The sequence below is a fragment of the Ictidomys tridecemlineatus genome, chromosome 3, assembly GCF_052094955.1.
Source record: "Ictidomys tridecemlineatus isolate mIctTri1 chromosome 3, mIctTri1.hap1, whole genome shotgun sequence".
NCBI lineage: Eukaryota > Metazoa > Chordata > Mammalia > Rodentia > Sciuridae > Ictidomys > Ictidomys tridecemlineatus.
Genome location: NC_135479.1, coordinates 6,818,652 through 6,841,259, shown reverse-complemented (window position 1 = coordinate 6,841,259; position 22,608 = coordinate 6,818,652). Strand labels below are relative to the sequence as shown.

The following is a 22,608-nucleotide window of genomic DNA, read 5'->3' as shown; positions in this document are numbered from 1 at the left end:
GAGTTCAAAGCCAGCCTCAGCCACCGAGCGAGGTCCTAAGCAACTCAGTGAGCTCCCGTCTCTAAATAAAACATAGAAAGGGGCTGGTGAAGTCTCCGGGGTCATTGCTTCCTGCTGTCGGCTTTGGGTTTCGTTTGTGGTTCCTCTGATTCCTTAAGGCAGGTTCGGGTACGGATCTGAGGGCACTTTGGCTGTTTGGGTTGGATGTTGTTTTGGCCGTGCTGGGGACAGGGCCCAGGCCTTGCCCATGCCAGGCGGGAGCGCTGTGCCCCTGAGTTACCCCCAGACCTCGTTTCCGTGTTTGTTGGCCTTGGTCTTAACATACTGCCCTCCTCAGCTGGGGGGTCCCTCTCCTCGGACTCTTGGTCTTAGTGCTCAGCTCGCCCATTTCCCTTTTCATTCCCTGTCTGTCGCGGTGGTGTTCAGGGTGGTGTGTGTGTGTGTGTCTGTGTGTGTGTGTGTGTGTGTGTCTGTGTTTGTGTGTGTCTGTGTGTGTGTGTCTTTGTGTGTGTGTCTGTGTGTGTGTCTGTGTGTCTATGTGTGTGTGTGTGTGTCTGTGTGTGTGTCTGTGTGTGCATGTGTGTGTCTGTGCGCACATGTGTGTCTGTGTGTGTGTGTGTCTGTATGTGTGTCTGTGTCTGTGTGTCTGTGTGTGTCTGTGTCTGTCTGGGTCTATGTGTGTGTGTCTGTGTGTGTGTGTGTGTCTGTGTATGTGTGTGTGTGTCTGTGTGTGTGTGTGTCTTTGTGTGTGTGTCTGTGTGTCTATGTGTGTGTGTGTGTGTCTGTGTATGTGTGTGTGTGTCTGTCTGTGTGTGTGTCTATGTGTGTGTGTGTGTGACTATGTGTGTGTGTGTGTGTGTGTGTGTGTGTGTGTGTCTGTGTGTGTGTGTTTCACCACCTGCTTGTGAACTTTCTAGTTTTCCTCCCGCTCTTGATCTCCACTCCATTCCACTTTGATCAGAAAGGCTGGGCCTGATCCCAGTCTCTTCAGCCCTGATGGAGATGGTTTCCGGGCTGTTCTGCCGCCTCTCCTGGAGGACACTGGGTGTGTGCTTGAGTAGACTGTGTTCTGTGGGTGCTCCTTCCTCAGGGTGGCCTGGCCGCAGGCCAGCACTCGGCCAGCCGTGCCGGGGGCCCTAGATGTCCGGAAGGGTCCAAGCTTGGGGCGGCTCCTCTGAAGCCTGCTGTTGGGCGCACCTGTTACCCACTGCCTCAGGAGCCGTCTGCGGTTGTGCCTCGAGGAAAAGACTTTCCTGCCCTGTGCAAACCCTGAGCCAAGTCCAATGCGGACCCCGCAGCAGGGATCCCCCGGCACCACCAGGAGTCTTTGCTTCCCTGAGCATAGCTCTCCAGAACGCGGCCAGGAATCAAATGACTCCAGAGTTCTGAAAAAGCTGGTGTTGACCATTTGGTCAGGTGTCACCTGGCTACTTTGGAAGAGCTTTGGAAGTCCTTACTCTGCTGCTTTTGCTGATGGCACACCTGGAAAACAGACTGAGGGGGAAACAAATCCCCAGTAAGATCCCAAGAAACCGGCCCCTTCAGCTCTGAAAGTCCCTGCTGCCGTCTGCCCCACAACCCCCTGGGCCAGTCGACCTCGGGCATTGAGGGGTTCCCCTCCTCCCACCCCACAGGCTGCTTTACTTCCTCTCCTTCAGGAGCAGGAGGAGGGCGGCTAAGACTCCCCGGCCATAGCCAGGCTCCCTGGGCCTCCTAGGCCCATCTCCCTCTCAGACCTGCCCCTGGGAAGCTCTCAGGCTGAGGCCTAGGCTCCCAGACATCTCCCTGCCAAATTGTTCCGGGTGCCGGAGCCCCAAAGACTGAAGCAGGGCTGCCCCCCACCCCATGGCTTACTCAGGAGCCTGCCTCACTCATTGTTCACAACCCCAGGGTTTCTCGCCAGCTCAGAGTAGCCGGGCTCTGCAGCCCTGTTGCTGTAAGCGGGGGGGCCACGTGGGGCCCATGGGACCCGCCCCTGAGCACTGCCTTGCCCAGGCAGAGCAAACTGAGCCAGGAAGTGCACCGCAGCACACAGCTGTGATCCCCGTGACTCGGAGGCAGGAGATGACAGGTTCAGGGCCAGCCTGGGCAACACACACACACACACACACACAGACACACACAGACACATACAGACACACTCTCTCACACACACACTCACACTCACACACTCTCTCACACACAGACACACATACACAGACACTCACACACTCATAGACACACACACACAGACACACACACAGAGACACACACAGACACACACTCTCTCTCACACACACTCACTCACACACAGACACACACACATAGACACACACAGACACACTCTCTCACACACACACTCACACTCACACACACACTCTCTCACACAGACACACACACACAGACACTCACACACTCACACATAGACACACAGACACATTCACTCACACACACGCTCACACACTCACACACACAGACACACACTCTCTCACACACACACACAGACACTCACACATACAGAGACACACACACAGACACACACTCTCTCACACACACAGACACACTCACACACATACACAGACACACTCACTCACACTCACACATACAGACACACTCACATTCTCACATACACAGACACACTCTCACACACAGACACATAACACTCTCTCACACACACACAGACACACTCACACTCACACACACACAGACACACACACTCTCACACACACACACACTCACACTCTCACACACGCTCACACACACACACAGACACACACACAGACACACACACTCACACACACGCTCACATACACATACACACTCTCACACACAGACACACAGACACTCTCACACACACTCACACACACACTCTCTCACAGACACACACACAGACACACACTCACACATAGACACACAGACACACACTGTCTCACACACACACAGACACACACACAGACACACACAATCTCACACACACTGTCTCACACACACACAGACACACACTCACACACAGACACACACAATCTCACACACAGACACACACAGACACACACAGACACACTCACACACTCACACTCTCACACACACACAGACACACACACACTCTCTCACACACACAGACACACACTCACACTCTCACACACACACGCTCACACACACACAGACACACTCACACACACAGACACACTCTCACACACAGACACACACAGACACACTCTCACACACACAGACACACTCACACACACACTCACACTCACACACACGCTCACACACAGACACACACACAGACACACACTCTCACACACACAGACACACTCACACTCACACATACACAGACACACTCACTCACACATACACAGACACACGCACTCACACTCACACACTCACACAGACACACACACTCACACTCACACACGCTCACACACACACAGACACACACAGACACACTCTCACACACACAGACACACACTCACACATACACAGACACACTCACACATACACAGACACACTCACACATACACAGACACACGCACTCACACTCTCACAGACACACTCAGACACACACACACTCACACACACGCTCACACACACACAGACACACACACTCACACAGACACACACACAGACACACACACATAGAGACACACACTCACACAGACACACACTCACACACAGACACACAGACACACACAGACACTCTCACACACACACTCACACTCTCACACACTCACACACACACAGACACACACAGACACTCTCACACACACACACTCACACACACACTCTCACACAGACACACACAGACACTCACACACTCACACATAGACACACACACTCACACTCACACACACACGCTCACACACACAGACACACACACACATACAGAGACACACACAGACACTCTCTCACACACACAGACACACTCACACACATACACAGACACACTCACACTCTCACACACACTCACACACAGACACACACACTCTCTCTCACACACAGACACACACTCACACTCACACACACACGCTCACACACACACTCACACAGACACACACACTCTCTCACACACACACAGACACACACTCTCACACACATGCTCACACACACACTCACAGACACACACAGACACACACACACTTTCACACACAGACACACACAGACATACACTCACATAGAGACACACACACTCTCTCTCACACACACACACAGAGACACACACACAGACACACACACAAACACACATAGACACACTCACACAGACAGAGACACACACAGACACCCACACAGACACACACACATAGACACACACACACTCACACAGATACACAGAGACACACATACACACTCACACACACATACACACTCACACACACACTCTCACAAACACAGATACACACACAGATACACACACACTCACACACACTCTCACAGACACACACTCACATACAGACACACACACACACACACACACGCTCACACAGACACACAGACACACACACACAGACACACACACATAGACACACACTCACACAGACACACACAGACACACACACACAGACACACACTCACACACAGATACACACACACTCACACACACACTCACACACAGACACAAACACTCTCTCACATACACAGACACACACACGTTCACACACACAGACACACAGACACACAGACACACTCACACAGACACACACACATACAGACACACACACACTCACACAGACACACGCTCACACACACAGATACACACACACTCTCACAAACACACACACACTCTCTCACATACACAGACACACACACTCACACTTACACACACGTTCACACACAGACACACAGAGACACACACAGACACACTCACACACAGACACACATACAGACACACACACACAGAGACACACACACTCACATACACTCACACACACTCTCACACACAGACACACACACACATACTCACACACAGAGACACACACACACCCTCACACACACACAGACTCTCACACACACACACACACACACACACACACACACACACTCCCCACTTCTGGTCCAGGCCAGTCCAGGGACAAATGCCTTGGACTTGAGAGGACACTAAGTCAAAACTGAGGAACCGAGTTCTTTGGTTGTTTTACAAACCAGTTTCCTGGAAAGGCCCCGAGCAAGAGCGGGGGCCCTCGCGCTCGCCCCTCGGAAAATGAACACAGAATCCGCCAGGAGGAAATGCTCCTCGGCTCACGTGTTTCTTGGCAGAGCAGGAAGAGCAGATGGTGGTCAAGCTCCTCCTCCGGGAGTTCTTAGGAGGCAGCGGAGGAGGAGGCGGGGAGGAGGACGGGAGGAGGAGGATGGGAGGAGGAGGACGGGAGGAGGATGGGAGGAGGATGGGAGGAGGATGGGGGGAGGAGGATGGGAGGAGGATGGGAGGAGGATGGGAGGAGGAGGATGGGAGGAGGAGGACAGGAGGAGGAGGATGGGAGGAGGATGGGAGGAGGACGGGAGGAGGAGGATGGGAGGAGGAAGGGAGGAGGAGGATGGGAGGAGGATGGGAGGAGGAAGGGAGGAGGAGGATGGGAGGAGGATGGGAGGAGGAAGGGAGGAGGACGGGAGGAGGAGGACGGGAGGAGGACGGGAGGAGAAGGATGGGAGGAGGAAGGGAGGAGGAGGACGGGAGGAGGAAGGGAGGAGGACGGGAGGAGGATGGGAGGAGGACGGGAGGAGGAGGACGGGAGGAGAAGGATGGGAGGAGGAAGGGAGGAGGAGGACGGGAGGAGGAAGGGAGGAGGACGGGAGGAGGATGGGAGGAGGACGGGAGGAGGAAGGAGGACGGGAGGAGAAGGATGGGAGGAGGAAGGAAGGAGGAGGACGGGAGGAGGAAGGGAGGAGGACGGGAGGAGGATGGGAGGAGGACGGGAGGAGGAGGATGGGAGGAGGATGGGAGGAGGAGGACGGGAGGAGGAGAATGGGAGGAGGATGGGAGGAGGAGGACGGGAGGAGGATGGGAGGAGGATGGGAGGAGGAAGGGAGGAGGAGGACGGGAGGAGAAGGATGGGAGGAGGAAGGGAGGAGGAGGACGGGAGGAGGAGGACGGGAGGAGGAAGGGAGGAGGACAGGAGGAGGAAGGGAGGAGGACGGGAGGAGGAAGGGAGGAGGACGGGAGGAGGAGGATGGGAGGAGGATGGGAGGAGGATGGGAGGAGGAAGGGAGGAGGACGGGAGGAGGAGGATGGGAGGAGGATGGGAGGAGGAGGACGGGAGGAGGAGGACGGGAGGAGGACGGGAGGAGGACGGGAGGAGGACGGGAGGAGGATGGAAGGAGGACGGGAGGAGGAGGATGGGAGGAGGATGGGAGGAGGAAGGGAGGAGGATGACGGGAGGAGGATGGGAGGAGGATGGGAGGAAGAGGACGGGAGGAGGACGGGAGGAGGATGGGAGGAGGAGGATGGGAGGAGGACGGGAGGAGGAAGGGAGGAGGAGGATGGGAGGAGGACGGGAGGAGGAGGATGGGAGGAGGAAGGGAGGAGGAGGACGGGAGGAGGAAGGGAGGAGGAGGATGGGAGGAGGACGGGAGGAGGAGGATGGGAGGAGGAAGGGAGGAGGAGGACGGGAGGAGGAAGGGAGGAGGACGGGAGGAGGAGGATGGAAGGAGGATGGGAGGAGGACTGGAGGAGGAGGACTGGAGGAGGAGGATGGGAGGAGGAAGGGAGGAGGAGGACGGGAGGAGGATGGGAGGAGGACAGGAGGAGGATGAGAGGAGGAGGACGGGAGGAGGAGGACTGGAGGAGGAGGACGGGAGGAGGATGGGAGGAGGACGGGAGGAGGAGGACAGGAGGAGGACAGGAGGAGGAGGACAGGAGGAGCTGGAGCAGCAGGAGGATTTTCCTGACGGGGCCTCTCAGGGGCTCTTCCCTGCGGGGAGCTGGGATTCTACCCCCTCCCCCCCATCCCCAGGCTCCCCCCCACTACCCCAGGAGCCTTCCCTGACCCCCCGCCCTCCCTGGGGACCCAGCCTGGCCCATTCCCAGCGCTTCCTCAGGACCCAGGTGGTGCTCAGCGCCCGGCAGAGGCCCAGCGGGGCGGGGGGGAATGAAGCTTGCACTCTGGGGGTCTCGGGGAGGGTTTTGCAGGCCGGTAAGAAGCTCAGGCCAGTCTGAGCCTGGTCCTAATTCCCGAGTCTACACACGGTCAAGCCAGAGAAGCAGCCTCCCTCCTTCCCTGCTCCTGGCCTCCTGTGACCCGTGTCTCTCCTCCCCTGCCCTGCCAGCCTGCTGGGACACACGGAAGGGCAGCCTGGTGGCCGAGCTGTCCACCATTGAGTTCAGCCACCGAGACCCCGTGTACGGCACCATCTGGCTGCAGTCGAAGACGGGCACTGAGTGCTTCTCGGCATCCACGGATGGGCAGGTAGCACCCGGGCAGCCTGGGAGGAGAGGAGGCCCGGCATGGTGCCCCGCGTCCCCCACGGCGCCTGGAGAAACCTCCCTTTTACATTGGATGTGTCAATTGCATAGTGGGTGACGCATGCACGTGGAGCAAGACCTAAAGACGTGACCTCCACCCTGCCCACCACCGCCAGCCCTCCCGGGGGCCTCGTTTCAAGCGCCCTCCTCAGACCCTCTGAGCCTCCATTTAGCGGATCTCAAAGACGTTTCTTATTTCCTAAAGCACTGCCCAAGCTGCTAGGGACTGCTTGGTAGGAGGGTGTCATCCCTTCTCTGTTGGTCTGTTTGGTTTGGGTACTGTGGATTGAACTCAGCGGTGCTTTGCCACTGAGCCATACCCACCAGCCCCTTTTATTTTTGAGACTAGGTCTTGTTAGGTTGCTGAGGCTGGCTTGGTCCTGTGGTCCTCCTACCTCAGCCTCCCCACCCCCTGGGATATTTAAGTGGGTTTTATATTTTGTTTTTTACCAGGAAAAGTCCAGCAAAGCTGGGCGCAGCGGCCCACGCCTGTAATCCCAGGGGCTTGGGAGGCTGAGGCAGGAGGACTGCGAGTTCAAAACCAGCCTCAGTAATAGTGAGGAGCGACTCACTAAGCGACTCCGTGAGGCCCTGTCTCTAAATGAATACAAAAAAGGGCTGGGGGTGTGGCTCAGGGGTGGAGTGCCCTGAATTCAATCCCTGGTTCCTTCCCCAAAAAATGTGCAGGCAGGAGAGTGTTTGGACCGAGGTTCCTGCACACCTTCCCTCCTGGCGGTGGCTGGGGGCACTCGGGGGTCCTCGTCCTGCTGGATCTTGCTGTGCCGCGGGGAGCCTCGCCCGGCTCCTGGCTTCAGGCAGCTGCTGGTGACCCGTGCTCAGCCACTCTCCGGGGCACTTGCCCTCGTGGACCCTGCACCCTGTTTGCCCCGGGGGGGGGGAGGGGAAAGCCCGGGACCTCAGGGTCTCCAGGCTGCCCTCTCTCGCGGCCAGGTCATGTGGTGGGACATCCGCAAGATCAGCGAGCCCACGGAGGTGGTGATCATGGACATCTCCAGGAAGGAGCTGCTGGAGAACGCCCTGGGCGCCATCTCCCTCGAGTTCGAGGCCACTTTGGTGAGTCTCTGGCCCTCCTGAGCCCCTCAGGACAGCCGCCTTCCACCTGCCTGGTTTTTACAATGGCCTCCAGCAGGGGGCAGCAGAGTCCACGGGGAAGGGAAGGTGCTCGTTCCCACGCCCGCTGAGCCACCCCCTGCTTGGTGGCCCTGGGGACCAGAAGGTGGTCTTCAACAGAACAAGATCCAGAAAAGCCCGTTGTACGGGAAGGGGTCTGACCAGGACCCAAACCCAGAATGGCCCTGCCTCCCCCGGGTGTGGAGGGAAAGTGGTCACTTTCCTTCTTCTGGGGCAGAAAGCGGTGGGGAGGGAAGTGAGATGAGAGGAAGGACCTTGAGAACCAGAGCACAGGCCCGGCTGAGAGCTGAGGGGTGGGCTGGCCTCCCACGTCCCCGGCTTCCCCAGCACACAGGAGGCCCTGGGCTCCATCCTCAGTACTGGGGGGCCGCGGGGAAGGAACCCTGAAGAAATGTCAAGCTGGGGGTGGTGGTGGACCCTGTCATCCCAGCGACCAGGGAGGCTGAGGCAGGAGGATTGTAAATTCAAGGGCAGCCTCCACGATTTAGCAATGCCCTCTCTCTCTCTCAAAAAAAGGGGGAAGGCTGGAGTGTAGCCCAGTGGTAGAGCGCCCTGGGTTCAATCCCCAGAACTGGCCGGGGACGCAGAATTCAGCTGTGCTTTGGCTGTGTCAGGAGGGAAGTCTCTGGAAGCAGCAAATGAGGACGCTGTAGACAAGGCCACGCTGTTGGCGTGGCTCTCGGCTGGGGCTGGTTTCTGACCCCAGCCCTGGCCTAAGAGGACGAAGCACAGGAGGCCGGGCAGGTGACAGGGCTCAGAAAACATCCAGCCCTGCGCGCGGGAGTTTCTAGGCTCGCGCTGGCGGCCGTGAGCACCCCCGGGCCTGGTCCTGGCTCCGTCCTTACCAAGTGCGCCTGTGCGGGACACCGCTGCCCTACCTGTGAGCCGAGGTCCTGGCCCGTGCCGCCGCGTTGAGCACTCACGTGCCTCTCAGGACCACTCAGCTCCGTCTCAAGTTGCCTGTGTGGGCTTTTTTTTCTTCTTCTTTCTTTTCCTTTTTTTTTTTTCCTCCTTTATTTGCTGGGAATGGAACCCAAGCACTTTGTGCAAGCCAGGCAGGCGCTCTGTCCCTGAGCTCCTCCCCAGCTGTGTATGTATTTTTAATTGTGGTTTTTTAAAAATGCATAAAACGTACCGTCTTCACCACTTTAAGGTGTAAGGTAGCGAGAGGCGCATTCACACCGTGGTGCCGCCTCGCCACCGCCAGCCACCTCTGCCTCTGTTTTCCTCTTGCAACACTGAAACTCCTGCTGGGCGCCCTGGAGCCCACCTGTGATCCCAGGCTGAGGCAGGAGGATCGCAGGTTCAAGGCCAGCCTCAGCCACTTAGGGAGGCCCTGTCTCAAAAAATAAAAAGGGCTGGGGGTGTGGCTCAGTGGTAGAACGTCCCTGGGTTCTGTCCCCAGTACCAAAAACAAAACAAACAAAAAATAGACACAAAAGCCTCAAAACTGCTCACAAACCCTCCTTGAATGAGCGCACCCCACCTCCCTGCCGACCAGCCTACTCTCTGTCTCTGTGGATCAGTCTGGGCTAGAAATGTCCTGTGAATGGGACCATAAAATGTGTCATTTTCCCTTTGGACAATGACCTCAAGGTCCATCCAAGCTGTAGCAGGTGCCAGAATCCCCCTCCTTTCTAAGGCTGAATAATATTCTGTCATGTGGGTAGATCCCATTTTTTAATCCACTCATTCGTCCGAGGCCCTCAGGTCGCTCCCATCTCCTGGCTAGTGTGGCTCATTCCGCTGGGAACACAGATGTGTATTGTCACCGGTTTTGCGAGGGCTTTTGGACGGGCTGGGCACCTCCTGAGCTGCTGGCCACAAGGCCCTGTGATGACGTTCTCTGCCAGGGGGAACGGCCCGGGTAGCGGGGGCTCTTTTTCCTTCCCGTTCACATTATTCTCTCAGTTGTTCGAAAAACACCTTTCGAGTCCCTGCTCACACCAGGCACCCTTCCAAAGTGTCTGTCCTCAAGGAGCGTGACTTTGGGACGTGGGACAGATGGCAGATGAAGAAATCAAGCACATACCTGGAAGGGGCTGGGGGCAGGTGCAGAGAGCGGGGCAGGTGGTGTGGCCGTCCTGGTTAGACCGCAGTCAGGGTGAGCGTGAAGCAGAGCCTGCCCAGTCCTCCAGGCCAAGGTGAGAGCCCAGCGAGGTTCTGAGGGACGCAGAACTGGCCAAGCGGATAACAGGGCGAGAGTGCCCAGGCCACAGAGCAGCTCTGCAAAGGCCCTGAGGCAGCAGCACCCCGTGTTTGCAGATGATGTGTCACTGCCGGGTGCTAGGGGCTCCGGTGGCCCGGGACCCACTGGGACCACACCTCTAATCCCCCGCCCAGGGCCCCACGTGGACCAGCTCTCCCGCCTGGCTTCCTCTGTCCGGCTCCATGCCTGGCCATCCTGTCACGGCACTGTGGCGGCGGCACACACAGATGTGCAGCCTTTGGGTGGCCCAGTCCACACAGGGAGAGGGACAGCAGGGAGAAGCGAGGGTCTGTCTCCACGTCCACCTGAGGACGTTGGGCACAGCCTTTTTGCTCCCCCGCTTCCCCACCTCCACCCTAGCACAGGGCACTGTGTTCACCCTGATGGGGACCTGGCAGGACCAGGCTCCCTGCACAGACAGGGACGCACCTATGAATGTCATGGTCCCCGCGAGGCACTCACAGACCAGAGGGGACAGGCACATCACTGGCCGACAGGCGACTTTCCCAGTACGGAGGACCACCTGCTCCAAGTCCTCAGGGACGTCTAACCGGGATGATTCTAGGGCCCCTGTCACCGTCTGGTCAGATGAGGCTCCGCCTGCCTCCCGAGGGGTGGCCTGGCCCTGTGTCCTGCTCGGGGCCTTGTTGATCTTAAAACATTCAGGATCCCTGTGGCAAAGGCCTGAAGGACAAAGCCGTGCTCCATAAGCCTGGGTCCTCCAGCAGGTGCCCAAGACTGGGAAGAGAGGGACAGAAGAGCTGGTGGGTCCCAGCCGGCCCAGAGCTTCACCCGGGGGTCTGCGAGCACCCGCAGCCCCCCGGGCAGCCTGCTGGCCATGCCACCCGTCCCACAGCCCCCCCCTCACCCCTCCACAGCCAACCAAGTTCATGGTGGGCACGGAGCAGGGCATCGTCGTCTCCTGCAACCGCAAGGCCAAGACCTCGGCCGAGAAGATCGTGTGCACCTTCTCGGGCCACCACGGCCCCATCTACGCCCTGCAGAGGAACCCCTTCTACCCCAAGAACTTCCTGACCGTAGGGGACTGGACAGCCCGCATCTGGTCGGAGGACAGCCGGGAGTCGTCCATCATGTGGACCAAGTAAGCCCCCAGCAGGCTGGGGCAGGGGCCAGCGCAGAGGAGGGCAGGGGACAGACAGAGGAAGCTCAGCTCAGAGCCTCTGTGGCCGTCGGTAAAGTTCAGCAAATAAAACTGGAGGATTCCCGGGAGGCTGAGGCAGGAGGCCACGCGTTCAGGGCTGGACTCGGCAACTGGCGAGACCCTGTCCCAAAATAAAAAAATTAAAAGGACGGGGGGCTGTATCCGTGGTAGAGCGCCCCTGGTTCAATCCCTATCCCACACACAGGAGGTTCAGGATCCCCAGGTGAAGTTGAATTCCAGGGAAAAAAGCAACCACTAACGTTTTCAATCCTAATATCTGGGATGTGTTTATACTGAAAAACTATGCATTTGTCCTACACGTCCAGAGGCCCTTTTGTCTAGACCATTTCCCCCAGGGTGGCTTCCCCGGCCACCCACTTAGTTGCAAAGGAGGCTGGGAAATGTAGTTCCCGGTGTGGCCACAGTGGGCCCAGCTGCAAAGGTACCACCACAGAGGGAGGGAGAGGAGTTGATGGAAAATTCCAAGTCTCTGCCATGAGCGTGTGTGTGCATGTGTGTGTGTGTGTGTGTGTGTGTGTGTGTGTGTGTGTGTGATTTTTAAAAAGGTTCCATGTTCACTGAACAAACTTTAGAAAATCCAGTAGGAAGCAGAACTCTGGTTTGCTGTGGAGAGACACCAGTGCCCAGCCCACGGGAAGGACTATGCCTGGAGCCCTGTAAAGAGCAGTCTCTGTGCCGGGGGTGGGTAGGACAGGCAGGGCTACAAGTCAGACACAAGAAAGAACTTCCTGCTCAGCAAGACTCTAAGACCCTGGAGCATCTGGGAGGGCAGAGCTGTGGCTCAGTGGGCGCTCTGCCCCTTCCCACCACGGTCCCTGACACTCGGCGCTGGCTCCCCAGGTACCACATGGCTTACCTCACTGACGGCGCCTGGAGCCCCGTGAGGCCGGCAGTGTTCTTCACCACCAAGATGGACGGAACCCTGGACATCTGGGACTTTGTGTTCAAGCAGTGTGACCCGGCCCTGAGCCTGAAGGCAGGTGTTCTCCGTCCCTGTGCGGACAGGCCCCATGAGCGGGGCCCTTCTGGGTGGGAGTGGGTGTGGGGGGGCAGCGTGCTGAGTGGGGTGGGGTGTGTGGTGGGGCCTCTGGGTGAGTCCCACTCTGGCCGACTCCTGCCTTGGGGGCATGTGCTCCTGCCCAGGGACATTGAACCTGGTGGCATGGCAGAGTCACCCAGGGGAAATTAAAACAGACAAGAGAGCAGATGCTGGGCCTCCCCTCCCCCAGGAGGACCCCTCGGACCCTGGACACGGCTCCTGGCAGCAGCCACTTCAGGCCCGAGCTCCTGTTAGCAAGGCTGAAGCTGAGACCTGCTGGCCGGGCCAGAGGGCCACGGTGTCCCAGGGGCGAGTGGGGCTGGGCTGGCGGGTGAGGAAGCTGGCGGCCAGGGGTCTGTTTTTGGTACTGGAGATCGGACGCAGGGGCGCCTTGCCACCGAGCCACACCCCAGCCCTTTCTGTTTTATATTTTGGGACAGGGACTGGCTGAGTTCTGAGGCTGGCCTTAGCTTGCGCTCCTCCTGTCTCAGCCTCCCGAGTTGCTGGAATCACAGGTGCACACCACGGTGCCCGGTTAGGCTGAGGGTCTTGACGGCGAGTCTCTGGGTTTGACGTCACTCTGTGGAGTGGGGGTGTCAGCGAGGGAACAGGGCTGAGGGGCTAGGTCTCCCCAGGGGTCGGTTGGTCAGACAAATGTGACTTTGCTCCCCCCCCCCCATCGGCTCTCCCACAGGTGTGTGACGAGGCCCTCTTCTGCCTCCGGGTGCAGGACACTGGATGTCTCATTGCCTGTGGCTCCCAGCTGGGGACCACCACCCTGCTAGAAGTCTCCAGCGGGCTCTCCACCCTCCAGAGGAACGAGAGGAACATAGCGTCTTCTGTAAGTACCGGGCGCCTGGGCAATACCCGTCCCCTCCCTCCGACCCCCTGAGACTCGGTGGACACATCTGCGGGTGGCAGTGTGATGTCCTGAAGTGAGTTCTGTGAGTGGTGTCAGTTCTGCCCACCCGCCTGTGCTCGGCCATCGGGCAGCTAACCCCGTGGGAAAGTCTCTCTACCTCCCACCTTGGGTTGGCCGAAACCAAAGTGACTTGACAGGGTCCATTTGTCCAGTTTCAAACAAACAAAAAAAGAATTTTGGTACCAGGATTGAACCCAGGGGCACTCAACCACTGAGCCACATCCCAGCCCTATTTTGTATTTCATTTGGAGACAGGTCTCACTGAGTTGCTTAGGGCTTCACTAAGTTGCTGAGGCTGGCTTGGAACCCATGATCCTCCTGCCTCAGCCTCCCGAGCCGCTGGGATTACAGAAGTGCACCACCGCGCCCGGCTCAAACAATATTTTTTTTTTAAATTATTTTTTGGCATCAGATCAGTTCTAATGAAGGCTTAGCTGATGTCAATAGAGGTGACAGATGGAAGGGACCTCCCTGGGCAGCCCTGGGAGCAGCAGGGGGCTCACTGTGGGGTTGAAAGCCCCCAGTTCGAGGCCTGGGAGAGCCTCCGGGCTCTGGCTGAGACTGGAGCCTCTCCACTGAGCTGGTCCTACCCTGGACCCGGGGCCTCCATGTTGCACAGCCCCAAGGGCCCCCTGGCCTGTGGCCCGTGTGCTTGGTGCTCCTGGGCATTGAACACTGGTTTCCCTGCGCCAGTCTCTGCCCAGTATTGAGCTGTCCTTCCTGGACGCTGGCCCTGCGTAGAGTGAGGATAGCTCCGTAGAAGCCCGGCCTGGCCCACACTCCCCTCTGGCCTCTGTCCCCTGTGCCTCAGATGTTTGAGCGCGAGACCCGGCGGGAGAAGATCCTGGAGGCCAGGCACCGAGAGATGCGGCTGAAGGAGAAGGGCAGGGCTGAGGGCAAGGACGATGACCAGCGGGCCGACGAGCTGGCCGTGGACCTGCAGGACCTGGTGGCCAAGGCCGAGGCGGAATTCTTCAGCGTCATCTTCCAGGAGCTGAAGAAGAAGGAGGCAGAGGCCATGGAGAAGAAGCCCAAGCCCGTAGGCGCCTCGGCAGGGACCCGTGGGGGCTGGGGGGCCGGGCCGGCTCTGCCCGCCTGCAGACTCCCTGGGTGACCTCATTTGTCCCTCTGGCAACTGGGAGGAATGGCTGGCTCCTTCCTGGGGTTCTGCCTCCCAATGGACTTCAGGCTCCTTGAGGGCAGGGTGTCCCCGTGTCACGGCAGGTGCATCTGAGCATGCGTGGTGACCCAGTGAATGAGGGCCCCGGGCACGGCCAGCTGTCAGCGGCGAGTCCTGGAGGCTGTGGAGGGAAGGGCTGCGGCATTGGCCCTGGGTCCCCCTCTGGCTCGCGCAGCCATGTGTCGGGAGCGACCTTGTGGTCACTCTCCGGCCCTGGGGCTGGCTCTGAAGACCTCCTGGCTGTATCTCCGGGGCTGGTGGCCGCACTTCCGTCTGGAGAATGAGGAGCATGAGCTGTGAAGGTCGTGTCTAGTGAGCGGGGTGCAGTGGCACACGCCTGTGACCCCAGCCACTCGAGAAGCTGAGGCAGGAGAATCTCAAGTTCACGGCCAGCCTTGGCAACTTAGCAGGACCTTGTCTCAGAATAAATGAATAAACAGAAAGGGCTGGGGATGTGGCTGTGAGGCAGGGCACTTGCCTGGCTGGTGTAAGAGAGTGTGGTCACCTTCCAGTCCCTCTTCAGGGGACAGAGGGAGAACAAGGCCTAGTCTGCCCGTGTCTCGGTCCTGAGGGGCCCCGGAGAAGAGGCTGAGGTGGGGAGGAACGGGAGCTCATCATGGTGGAGAAAAGGCCAAGTCAGGGATGCTCAGACCCAGACCGGCTGCTCCGTGGTGCCGGCCTGCGTCCCTGCACACACCCAAAGTGAAAATATGGGCCCCGTTGAAACAGCACTTAGCATCTGAAAAAGTGTCCCCAGGGCGATGACCAAGTGCAGGCCCGGTGTGACTTCCAAGCTCAGGCCCGGTGTGACTGCAGGCCCCTTGACCTTGTCCCCTACCCCCACCCCCGTGAAGCTGGATGGTTGGCGAGGGCAGCTCTTGGTGGCTGGTGGAGTGGGTGGGGGGAGAACACCCCTCCTGGCCCCCCTCCCGCTGGACTAAGGAGCTGGTGCTTGTGGGGGGCGTTTGGCATTTGGAAGCACTTGGAGAGGGGCCCCTTTGTTCTCGCACTGAGTGGGGCGGGAGGGCAGAGAGCTCCCTCCGTCTGCAGAGGCGAGGCGGGGATCCTGCTCTCTGCCGCAGCTCCTCCCTCCCACCCCCTGGCCCGTCCAGCCCTTCAGGAGGCAAAGGCGACCTTGGCCACCTTTTACAGTGTGATATGGCCAACAGGCCCTGTGCTGGGTGCCTTCATCCCCAAAATGTATCCCTCCCCTCAGCTTGAACACTCCGGGTGAGGCTGAGCCTCGCAAGGCCTGAGGTCCTGGCCCGGGCCCCGATTCGGCCTGGCACGCCCTTCCTCCCCCTTTCCTAGTCTCTGCAGTTGCCTCCAATCTCCGGTGGACAGAAAGCATCCCCGGGCCTGCGGCTGTCTCTGATGGCACCCTGCACCCCTTATTTCCAGCCCTAGGTCAGCCCTGCAAGGTGTCGTGTCCACATGCAGGTGAAACCCCAGGAGGAAGAGCAGGCGCAGGACCGTCAATTTCACCCCGCCAGCCCTGAGCACCCACAGGCCCTCGCCCGGGCAGAGCTGGCAGGCTTCAGGCAGGGCTGCCTCGGGCCACGTGGGGCCAATGTCGGAGAAACGGGGAGGGCCTGCCCTGCACCCACATTCTGTTCTCTTCTTTAGCAGACAAGAGGTTCAGACATGGAAGACGAGGAGGAGGAGAGAGAGAGAGGCTTCGAGGAGGAGGTGGATGAAGAGGAGCTGCCAACCTAGGTCAGCCCTCCTGCAGCGCTGTCCCGCGCCCTTCCTTGCCCGCCCTGAGGCACGGCATTGCCTTGGTCTTTCAAGGGAGCACCGCTGGCGGGGCATGTTGGCCCCCCCAAACCCCTGGCCTGCATTGGAGCTGAGCCCTGGGCCACGCCTGTGAGGGACGGCAGGGCTCCTGCCTGCACTGGCACCCACCCCAGGGCCCCTCCACCCCAGGGCCCCTCCACCCCAGGGCCCCTCCACCCTTCAGGCCTGGCCCTGGCTGCTTCCCCCAGGTCTGCTTCTCGCAGGTTGCCCCCAGTCATCCTCCTCTGGCAGCTGCAAGCCCAGCCGTGGCAGGGCCCGGGGCTTCCGCCTTCTCCCTTCCCACCCTCCTCAGTCTCTAGCAAATTGGGGACAGGACACCCGTCTCTCCCAGCAGCTCGCGGGGCATGGTTACACCAGCCAGACACACCAGAGGCCCCGAGAGGAGGGATGCAGGGGACTTGGTTACGGTCCCGTTGTCACCTGCTTTCTGTTTTCTGAATTCTTGTAAAATTAAATTAGTAATAACAGGGTCAACGGCTGGCATTTGGGCGCGTCCTGCACACTGGCCCTGGAGGGTCTATGCCCTGACTACCCTCATTCCACAGAGGGGGAAGCAGGCCTCAGGAGGGGGCAGAGCAGGAATGGGAACCCTGGAGGTCCCCCGGCCTGAGTGTCAGGTGACTGTGGGCAGCTGCTGCATGGGGCCCACGGGGACTCCAGGGTGGGCAGCGAGCTGGGCTGCTGCAGGGGTGGCCTGAAGCTGTAGCGTCAGCAATTGGTAGGGGAGAGGGCACCCCAGAACCAACTTTGTACCCACAGAAGTGCGGGACCGTCACTGGTTCCTTGGCTGCCAGCTGATCTTGGCAAGGGACCCAAGGTGCCCTTTGAAAATGCCCGCTTCAGGCATTTTCTTGAGGCAAGACCCGGGCCATCGATCCTTTGTGTTCAGAGGTGGGGGGCGGACATGGACTCGGGCCAGACTTTGAAACGCAGTGATCACGGGTCACGTTTTTAGAGTGGTTGATCTTCACCAGAGTCCGGGAATGAGCTCACCGCTTCAGTCTGCCCGTCACAGATGTGGTGGTGACAGGGAGAAGGAGGGACTTGCTGAGTCTAACGAGAGCGGTGACAGATCTGAGAGTTCAGCCCAGGGTCCTGGTCCCAGAGCTCACACCACGCACTGCACCCCCAGGACCAGGAGGGTGTGTCCACTCCCTGCCTGGGGCTGCCGTCCAGGTGGCCGGCAGAGGGCCCAGGGGCAGCGGGCTCCTCACCGCCAGACACAGGGAGCACTTCTTTTAGCAGTGGTTCTGTACTGGCTGTGATTTTGCCCCCAGGGGGACTTGGATGACATCTGGGGACATTTTGGACAGACAGCTGGTTAGGGGGATCTCCTGCCATCCAGAGCCTGGAGACCAGGGCTGCTGCTCAGCATCCCGTGACCCCCCAACACACAAAGACTGGCTGTGTCCAAAATGTCAGGAGGGTCACCACACAGAGACCCCGACTTGGAGAGGAAATCAGTCCCGATGGAGCATTCGAGACCGCCCCGCCCCATGTTGACCAGGGCCCAGTAATGCCCCGCAGGGCTGGCCTTCCGTTTCTGGCCCTTTGCCTGGTGCTTGCCGGAGGGGGCACCTGCTAAGTCCTGAAAATCTGTGGCACAGAGAGTGCCACGTGCCGGGATGGACCTGAGGAGGGGCCGGGGAGAGGACAGCTGCAGACACGTGGACTGAAGGCACTTAGTGAGACGCGCATGACGCCTGTCACTGCCGACCTCACGGTGGTGACCGGGCCTGTGGACCTGTGCTTTATTCCTGTCCAAAAGGGAGCAAAACCAACCCCCCAGGGCTATGGAATGGGCGCTGCAAAGAACAACATGGGGGAGGGGAGGGCGCGCCCAGCTGGGTGCAGAGTGGCAGAAGGGACAGCCACACTCGCACAGTGGTGCCCCGTCTGTGCGTCCAGGGGCAGGCGGGCCCTTCCTGGGACCCTTTCTACCCAGCCTCTTAACTGAGGTGCTTTGGCTGCACCCCAGCTCTCTGTCCACCAGGACCCGCAGCGTGGCCACTGGTGCTCTCCAGGATCAGACCCCCACGGTGGCCCTGATGCCCACGCGGGAGGCAAAGAACTGCTAGTGACCCCTCGGGGGCAGCGAGACCTCCTGGGTGCCAAAGCCTGAGGGCCAGCCTGCAGGGACCCGCGGAGAGCAGTGGTGTCCACAGAGCCCGAAGGCGGAGCCCGGATGGGCACAGCTTGAGCACTTGCTTGTCTACACTCGGCCTGTGCCAGGTGCTGCCCACGGAGCAGCAAAGGAACCCGACGCAAGCCCGTCCTCCCAGGGCTTTCACGCAGGCGGGATAAACAGAGGCTAAACACACAGATAGCTGCAGAATGACTGTGGAGCAGACGACCCTCCCAGGAACAGAATAGACTTCATAAGAGGGATAACAGGAGGAACTAACTAGACTCTGGAGGGGAAAGAGCTGTCAGGGGGCCTGTGTGAGAAAGTGACCGTGAAGCTGAGACCCTGAGAATGCGCAGGAGGCGGCCAGGGTCTGTGTGCACACAGAGGCCCCTCCAGGCAGCAGGGGCAGCACACACGATGTCCCCAGGAGAGGAACAGCTGCACTAAAGGGTGGCAAGACCTTGAGACGGACACAGCCGTTGGCGGTCAGGGCCTCCACCTTAAGGACTCCGGCCTTCCTCCTGAGGTCACTGAGAAGCAGGGGACTGTGCCCACGGAGGACGGCCCAGAGGGAGGCCGCTGGGCCACGTGGGAGGACAGTGTGGGGTCAGGGGACAGAGGTGGCAGCACGGAGCAGGGTGGTGGCCACAGGACTGCTCGGTTCTCCATCTCTGTCCCCTCCTTTGGGAATCTTAGGGCCAGTAAGCAAAGTCACAGGTTCTAAGTAAATGCTCCAGAGGCATCCGACCAGGCCTGGGAGGGGTGTCGGGCTTCTTAAGAGGAAACTCCCCAGCAAATGCTTTGCTTTCTCCACAGCCCTCTGCCGTCCCCCTGCCGTCCCCCTGCCGTCCCCCTGCCATGCTCCCTTGGGGATCCAGGCCCCACCCTTGAGAAAACGGGACTTTGGTCCCCTGAGACCTAGAGGGTCCCAGAGAACATGCTCCTGGAAGCCAGTGGTTTCCAAATGCAGGACGGCTGGGGAGCCCACGGACCCCCGGTGAGAGCCACGGCGTCATCAGCTCAGGGTGTGGGGCAGAAAGCTGAGCCCGGGTGGGTGTCCAGGGGCCTGGGATGTAGGCTGTTTGACCACCACCCGCCATTCTTCACCCCCCTGAGTCTGAGGACCCTGGTTGTTAAAAGGGGGGGGTCCCGTGAAGACCAAAGGTAACAACAGGCCGGGCATCCAGCGTGGCCTCTGGCAGGTGCAGGTGCCCACTAAACCTTATCTCCAGGGCAAAAGGGGGGCCGTGTGGGGAAGAGGGAGCCTGTGGATCCCACCATGGGGAGGAGCCGGCGGCCGGCAGGGGTCTTCAATGTCTGCTGTGGGGATGATCGGCCTTGCCCCCACTGATTCCTCACCCATTCACTGACGAAACTCTCACTGTATTAGAAACTCAGAAAGAAACCACCCTCACCTGACACAGGGTAATTCTACTCTTCAGGGGTGAGTGCTGTTGGAAAGCAGCACAGAGGGAAAGCCCTAATCCTGTGGGACTCAGGCTGGCCCCTGTATCTGTTGGGACCCTTTTAGTTAAATAGTAAAGAAACTTACACAAACTAAAATCAACAAAGAATATTTATTGGCTGGAGAAACTAGGAAGACTGAGTCCTCCTGGCTTCAGGTGTAGCTGGATCCAGCAACTTACCGGAATATTCAGTTTCTCTCTCTGCTCAGCTTCTTTCATTGCCATGGCCCCACGTTCTCCGGACACCGTGCAGCTCCATCCACTGGTTGGGGGAGGGACTGGGCATGACTAAAGGCCTCCCCGGGGCTTCGGTCACCTCAGCCAGTAACAGCAAAGGTGGAAGAGGGCTCTTCCCTCTCGATGTGACAGAATCTCAGGGAGAGTTCCTGATTGGCCCAGTTTGGGTCACATGCCACCCTCAGGAGCCAATCCCTGGGGTGCAGGCCTTCGGCCCTGGCTGGGTGGGGCAGGATGCTGGGATGAGCTCTTCTAGGACGTGTGGACCAGAGGAAAGGAAGTTCTCCAGAGGAAGGCGAAGGCACGGGGAGGGGAGATTTAAGGAGGGAGCCAGACAAACAAGCAGAAGAGGGCCCCAGGCAGAGCAGCAGGATGGGAGGAGAGGCTGCTCCTCAGAGCGCTGCACACCTGCAGGGGCGAGAGGAGGGGACGGTGGCCGTGAGGCAGGGAGGGCCCTGACTCCAAGGGAAGCCTGGCTCCATGGGTGAGGCCATGGGGACCTTGGGGGATCTCAAGTACGGCAGGGACAGGCTTCCCTTTGAGACCTGTGAGGCCGTGGACAGTGGACTGCCAGGGAGCAAGGGTAGGAGGGCCATCATGTTCCAGACGGAGCCAGCAGTGGGGAGCTTCTCAATGGCCCTGTGGGGGCAGAAGCAAGTCCTGGGGGTGGAGGGGAGCCTGAAATGGGGGGAAAAGGGGAATTTGACGTAGGTAAGTTGGAGGGAGTGTGCCAAGCAGAAGGTGGGCATGAGCAGAGGTTCAAAAGGAGGGCCCAGCACGCAGGCAAGGTGAGTGGGAGCCCAAGTCCACAGAGCAGAACCCAGTGAGGGGAGGCTGGCAGGAGGCTGAAAAGGAGGCCCAGTGAGTGCGGAGTCGGCCTCTGCCTCTGTGTTAGAGCTCCCTTCAGGAAGCGGGGAAGGGATCAGGCAGGCAGAGCCTCCCACAGGGGGCACGGGTGAGAAAAGGCAAGCTGGGGGCCTGGGGGCGGAGGAAGAGGAGTAATCCAGGGGGTCAAGTCTGCAGGACCCTGGGCAGAGGATGAGGGGGGAGAGGAAGTGAGGAATGGTGGCTGGCCTGGAGGCCACGGTGGTAAGTGAGATGGGCCAGCCACAGAAAGACAAGCCTCTCCTGTGGAAAATGAAAAAGATGACCCCAAAGGAAAAGAGGAACTATTAGGGATCAGGGAAGGGGTCTGGGGAGGGGAGAAAGGGGAGGGCCAGAGAGCGCGGGGGGGGGACCACGGAGCAGGACAGACGCACGTATGAAGTGTCACGGCACCCGCTGAGGTGTACAATTAGCACAGTTAATATTCCCAGCTCAAAAAGGTGTGAGCATAAGGGGATAATGGTTTTGTTGACAAAAACACCAAAGTCAGGTGGAGGAAAGGAGAATGGAGTCTATCGGTCTCCACAGAAGACGGCTGGATCCTCTTAGCTTAGAAGCTTCTCCTTTTTTTTTTTTTTTTAACCAGGGCACTTTACCACTTTACCACAGAGCTACATCCCCAACCCTTTTTATTTTTTGTTTCTCTTTGGTACTGGGGATTGATGCCAGGGGGTGCTTCACCACTGAACTACATCCCCAGCCCTTTATTTATTTATTTATTTATTTATTTTAGACAGGGTCTCGCTAATTTGCCTAGGGCCTCACTAAGTTGCTGAGGCTGGCCTTGAACTTGCAATCCTCCTGCCTTAGCCTCCCAAGCCACTGGGATTACAGGTATGTACCATCACGCCTGGATGATTTTTATTTTTTAATTTTGAGACAGGGTCTCACTAAGTCGCTGAGGCTGTATTTTTACCCATCAATCATCATGGGTCCTCCCGGGTGTCATTTATGCATGTGGAGGAATAGAGAAGAAAA

The 22,608-nt window shown here is 58.9% G+C and overlaps 1 protein-coding gene across 2 annotated transcripts in view; it reads left to right on the top strand.

Annotated features, from left to right (window-relative positions):
- Positions 1 to 17,384, top strand: part of Dnai2 (dynein axonemal intermediate chain 2) — a 31,829-nt gene extending 14,445 nt beyond the window's left edge. The window contains exons 7-14 of one of the 2 annotated variants that reach the window (XM_078041751.1): positions 7,237 to 7,376; positions 8,384 to 8,506; positions 11,672 to 11,895; positions 12,817 to 12,952; positions 13,710 to 13,856; positions 14,749 to 14,976; positions 16,744 to 16,833; positions 17,249 to 17,384. In XM_078041751.1, the coding sequence (XP_077897877.1) occupies positions 7,237 to 7,376; positions 8,384 to 8,506; positions 11,672 to 11,895; positions 12,817 to 12,952; positions 13,710 to 13,856; positions 14,749 to 14,976; positions 16,744 to 16,833 (1,088 nt within the window). In that variant the 3' untranslated portion in view covers positions 17,249 to 17,384. Of the gene's footprint in view, positions 1 to 7,236; positions 7,377 to 8,383; positions 8,507 to 11,671; positions 11,896 to 12,816; positions 12,953 to 13,709; positions 13,857 to 14,748; positions 14,977 to 16,743 lie in introns of both variants that reach the window. The other variant, XM_078041752.1, reaches the window with a different exon arrangement.
- The last annotated feature ends 5,224 nt before the right edge of the window (positions 17,385 to 22,608 follow it).